The 5731-nt window shown below is 42.5% G+C and overlaps 2 protein-coding genes across 2 annotated transcripts; one reads left to right on the top strand and one right to left on the bottom strand.

Moving 5' to 3' along the window:
- Positions 1-5: 5 nt before the first annotated feature.
- Positions 6-3755, top strand: CSUI_005514 (enoyl- hydratase isomerase family protein). The gene has a single exon (XM_068065690.1). The coding sequence runs from the start codon at positions 2310-2312 to the stop codon at positions 3486-3488; it is 1179 nt and encodes a 392-aa protein (XP_067922339.1). The 5' UTR covers positions 6-2309; the 3' UTR covers positions 3489-3755.
- An 804-nt stretch (positions 3756-4559) lies between these two features.
- CSUI_005513 (surface antigen) lies at positions 4560-5731 on the bottom strand. Its single transcript, XM_068065689.1, has one exon. It carries the CDS (start codon positions 5323-5325, stop codon positions 4798-4800), a length of 528 nt encoding a protein of 175 aa, XP_067922338.1. The 5' UTR covers positions 5326-5731; the 3' UTR covers positions 4560-4797.

The following is a 5731-nucleotide window of genomic DNA, read 5'->3' as shown; positions in this document are numbered from 1 at the left end:
GGGTAGATTTCTTTTCTTGGAGAGATAGATGCAAACACAAAGAAGAAGGGTCGGGACAGAGAAGGAAAATTCCTTTTTGTTCAGCAGTTGTCCTAATCTCTGGAACGATAAAGATAGAGAAGAAGAAAAAGAAGGAAAGCCTTCCCTCCCCTCCCCTCCCTGGATTTCTTCCTTATACACCGCATGATAGGAATAGATCGAGCATCATTAAGAGAAGTCTCTCAGGCTGTCTTGTCTTCTTTTCTTTCTTTCTTTTCCTTTCTTCCTTTCTTTCTTTTCCTTTCTTTTCCTTTCTTTTTTTTCTTTCTTTCGCGCCTTTTGGGAAACCCAAGAGATCACCCATTCTTTTCTTTCTTTTGAATCCTGTAGTCAAGAAGACCCCATAAAAATGAAAAGCGGAAGTTTGACTCTTTTTTTCTTCTTCTTCGTACGCAAACCCTTTCTCCTCCTGACTGTCGCAGGAGTCGCCCTAGATAGATGCGTCATAGAAGGGATAGGGAGGATCTTCATGGCCTCTCTCGCGCGCCTGATACAAGTGATATAGCTCTGAAGAGAGATAGACGGAGATAGAGGCGAGTAAATAGAAGACTTGGAGAAGAGAAAGAAACAAGGATAGATAGAGAGATAGGACAAGTAGCAGAAGGAGAAGAAGATATGAAGAAGTATATCTACGATGAATCTTTGTCTCTCTATTGTAGAGAATAGAGACAACCCACCTGGAGCTTCGTTCTCTCTATCAGAGAGAAGGCTGTACACGAGCTTTTCTTCTTTCCTTTCGCGTAAAGAAGACTGGCTATGAAGATTTCTGATATGTCGATGAAGATAGAAAAAGGAAAGGTACGAGTCTGTTAAAACGAACGGATAGATCTCTCACTCTATCTAGCCTGGGACCTTAGCTCTACCATACAAGATACTATAGACAATTAAAGTCTTAAGGAGGAGTTAGGTCTCTTTACTTGGAATTCCGTCCCGAGAGGTCAACCTCCTTTCAGAAAGATAGTCTTTTGAGAAAAGAAGGAAGGATCTTGAGTCTTGTGTCTCTCTCTTCATCTCTTTGGTAGGAAGAGAGAATGCATGGAGATCACTTTCTATTTTTGATCGAGGTAGGGGTGTACATGTCTCGCATTACTGGGACGCTGGGCTACATACAGTCTTCTTACTCGATGGAAGAGTTGAGGAAACATAAAGAAAGAAAGAAAGATGTTGAAAGAAAGTCAATGAAGAAAGGCGAGGTGTATGTACACTCCTTACCTCAAACGTCGAATCGAGACGGTCCCAAGAGGAATGGGAAGGAGGGATCACTTTATTTTTCTTTCCTTCTCTTTAGATTAATGTTTTGTTTTGATCGAAGGAACAGATGCTAAAGACGGGTCAGAAGATGACGGTAGGCCAAGAGAGGGAGGGGAGAGAAGTCAAAGAAGAGAATAAACAGACAGCGGAGAGAGAGAGAAAGAAAAAGAAAACGGATATTATTTCGGAGTACATGGTCTGAATGTGAAAAGAAAAGAACAACTTCTAGAAGGTGTATCATAAGAAGAAGAAGACCACTGAGACTCGAAAAGGATAGATAGATAGATACATCGATTGCTACCTCCCAACACGAACGGTAAGGAAAGGAAGTTTCTCTGTCAGGGGCTTCTATGATACCGATCTAACGTGTCCTCTTTTCCTTCCAGGATCTTAGAAGACAATACTAAACAGAGATATCTCTTCTTCTCCTTTCTTCTCGTCCTTTCTCGAGATATTTCAGTTTGGTCTCTCTTCCTCCGTCTTGTACTAGACTACGAGGAATCATTCTTGTCTCTTTTTGGACTTTTTGGGTGTATGTACACCCTACCATACCCCTCCTAATCTTCTTTTCGATTTACGATCTCTTTCTTCGAGTGCGTAAGAAGAAAAACAAGACAAGAAGAACGTTCTTCACTAACGGCCTCAAGGAGATCTAAGCAAAGACCTATCTTTTATGTTTTATCTCCCTTCTTCTTCTTCTTGTTCTGTTCGGGTGTATGTACACCGCACACTCAAATGCGTGCTTGCATCATCGATACACCATAGATAGGAAGACGGTTCGAGCGAGACTCTCTTCCTTCTTTTCTTTCTCTTTCTCCCGTTTCTTTCGCTTTTTCTCCACACAAGACTTTCAGAGAGCCAAAAGACGCTCTCCCTTCTTTTTCGTTCTCTTTATGATTGAAAAGAGAGCGACAAGTCATAACCGTAAGGCTAGCCGCCCGATCTATCCCCCTTTCTCTCTTCTTCTTTCTTTCTATCTCGTCTTTCTAAGCTCTCTTTTTCTTTCTCAGTAAACTATCATGGAGAAAGATCTGCAGATTCTCCGAGACTTTTCGACCGCGGACTTGAGATGTCTGAAAGTAGAAAGACATAGCTTGTCTTCTTCTTCTTCCACAAAAAGACCAGAAAAGGAGAAAGAAGAGAAAGAACAAGTCTTGCAAAAGAAAGATGGTGAAGATAAGAAGAATCTTTCCCATGTGTATGAAGTTCGCTTATGCCGTCCAGAACACCGCAATGCTATGGATGAGACTTTCTGGAGAGAAATCGAGTTGACTTTTACCTATCTCGATGCTCTCCCAACTTGTCGATGTATTCTCTTAACTTCTGAGGGTCCTGTTTTCACATCTGGTTTAAATCTTGAGTATGCTAAGAGAATTTTCTTCTTCTCTTCTTCTTCTTCTTCTGTAACGATAGAGAATGCAGGAGATATACTACCAGAGAGAAGTAGTCTTCATAGAGATCCTGCTCGACAAGCCTATCATTTACGAAGATATGTGAGGTATCTTCAGGGTGTCTTTACATGTATAGAGAGATGTGGGAAGCCTGTAATTGCATGTATTGACGGCCCGTGTATAGGTTCAGGTGTTGATATGATTTGTGCATGTGACATACGCCTATCTACGAGAAACACCTACTTTTCGATCAAAGAAATTGACATAGGTCTAGCTGCGGATGTAGGCACCCTCCAAAGACTTCCGCGTCTTATCGGCCATGACGGATGGATAAGAGAACTAGCTTATACAGGAAGAAGTTTCACTGCCGAAGAAGCTTATCAACACGGATTTCTCAACTTTATAGCGGACGATCGATCGGAAATGAGAGAAAGAGCTCTCGATCTTGCTCTTTCTATCTCTTCGAAAACACCTATAGGTATCTTAGGCATTAAGCATACCTTGAATTATACAACGAGACGAAGCATTGACCAAGAGCTAGATAGCCAAGCTATATGGAACTCGTCTATGCTCCAAACCCAAGACATTCCTATCGCTATCTCTTCCTCTATTTCGCTACGGGGTAGACCAAGCTCGTCACGAGGATCATCGATTCCAGGAGAGAAAGAGGAGAAGAAGAAACAGGACAGGAAAGGAGGAGAAGAAGAAGAAGAGAAGCACCTGGATAAGAAGAAGAAGGAGATAAAGTCGGCGAAGAAAGAAAACATTCCTCTAGGCAAGAAGCTTCCTGTCTTTGCATGTCTATGACGATCAAAGAACATCGTGAGGGCGATACAGAAACGTGGAGAAAATCTCCTTCTTTCTCTTAGAAACCATCAAGACATGGAATGATAGGATAGAAAGAAAGGAGAAAGAAACAGGAGAAAGTAGAGGAGAGACAGGAAAGAAAGGAAACTCTCATGGCGTCTCTTCTCTGCTATCACTGCCTTTCTCTTCGTGATCCATCATTACCTATTTCTCGTCTATCTCTTCGCTCATCCTAAACAACTTTTTCTATGGGCAAAAATATCCACCCGTGTAAATATATTGTAAAGAATCGTCAATCGCATCTCGATCGTCGTCTATATAGATATGCGCACGTCTATATATATATATATATATTTATAGTAGCTTTGATGATACACCTGTCTGTTTCTGCGAGTGTCTGTCTCTGTCTCTCTCTCATTCCACACGTACGTGGCGGTGTAGATAAAGCGAATCGAGAGCAAACCAACTCATGGCTCGCTCTGATGTCTACTACGGTGTAGCTAGCTGGCTAGCTCATGCCACCATGAAGCTGTCTGTGCCTAGAGTCGACTTCTTGCATTCCTAGACTGAAGGCCTCCATTCGATAAGCATTCGCCTTCGGGTGAGTTCTCTCGCTAGCTACCGAGAGCATGAAAAGGGACAAAGGAAAAGAAAAAAAAACTCTAAAAGTAACTTGGAGAAGTTTGTTCCTTTCCTATACATATACATCTTAGTATCTGGTCTACATATATATATGTATATCTATATATATGTAAAGACCTCTCTCTATATACGTCTATGTGATCTTTTGAAAAAGAGTGCGGTAGTGACGAAGGGTCGCTTCATGCTAGCGCTTGTGGAGTAAGAAAGAGCGAGCAAGAGAACGCTGGCTGTCTCATCGATGAGAGAGAAGAGGAGCGGAAGAAAGGAGGAGAGGAAGGATGAATGGAAATTGAGAAGAAAAGGTTTTCTTCTCTAGACAGACAAGCTACAGAGTTGAGAGTCAAAAGACTTTTTTCTTAGATGTGGTATTACCATCACCATCCACATACATTACATTAGCATCAGACACAGAGAGTAGTCGGGTGTACATACACTTCATCCATCCAGTCCGTGGGCATACAAGGTCAATCATAATACAACACATACGATAGTCACACATGTACTATATATATACATATATATACATGTTCATGCATGCAAACACATATCAGAGCACCAAACCATCTCTCTCCAACTCTTCTTTTCCTCTTTTTCTTCTTCAAATCACCTTTCTCCTGTTTCTCGTTCTTCTCTTTTCTTCTCGCAGACGACAGTCCTCGTCTTTCCTTTACATGGATTGATAGATGGTAAGAGAAGATAAGAAGAGAACAATTCCAGCGGAAAGTTGGTATGCAGAATAGCTAGCCGAGACAGTGACGTCGACATAGCATTTCTTTCCTCCGCTTGATGTACAGCCTACGCTAAAGACCGTCGCCGTTTTATCGAGGTCTCCTTTGGCAGGTGCAGTCCATGTATGGCTCGTGGTCAAAGAAAGATCTGTGGGCTGGACCCACGTATGTCCACTAGCCTTGGGAAAGAGATCCTTATAGGGAACTCCGCCGTTAGCAGCGCATGTCGCTCCTGTCCCACTACAGGCATTCGTGACAAAGTCAGTTGGGACAGCTGTTGTGTAGATACTTCCACAATGGAACGAGAAAGATTCCCCAGGCTTCAAAGTGACGGTCTCTCCTTTATCTTCTTCTCGCTGGGGGCAGATAATGTCCTTTACCGTCGCCCCTACTACGAGATTGATCGAAAGCAAAAGAAGAAAAAGAGAACAGAAAACTGAACGGGTGAAAGTACTAGAACCCTTCATCGTGCTGAGTGTGGTGGGTGGCAATCGACCGACAGGATGAAGAAAGAAACCCGATAAAGAAAAGAACACCAACGATAGAACACCTCCTAAAAGAGAGTCTGATAGGATCACACGCACGGCTGATACTGAGCTACGAAGAAGAGCAGCGAGTGGCAGAAAAAGAAAGTTGAGAAAGAAGGCGAAGAAAGACTACTACTATTCTTCCTTGTCAGGAGATTTCTCTAAGGCGTGAGAAGAAAGGACAGAGAGAGATTGCCGTCTCAAGCAAAGGACCGACCGACACACGTTGGACGGATGATGATGCCCCTGCGAACTTAGTTGTCTTTTCTCGTTCTTGCCAAAAAAGGGAACACTATGGAAAACAAGGAAAGAGAAGAACACAAGAAGAAGTCAAAAAGAATAAAGT

Source organism: Cystoisospora suis, assembly GCF_002600585.1.
Source record: "Cystoisospora suis strain Wien I chromosome Unknown contig_2671, whole genome shotgun sequence".
In the NCBI taxonomy this organism is placed as follows: Eukaryota; Apicomplexa; class Conoidasida; order Eucoccidiorida; family Sarcocystidae; genus Cystoisospora; species Cystoisospora suis.
Note: the sequence above shows the minus strand (reverse complement) of the source record. Positions and strands in the feature narration are given on the sequence as shown.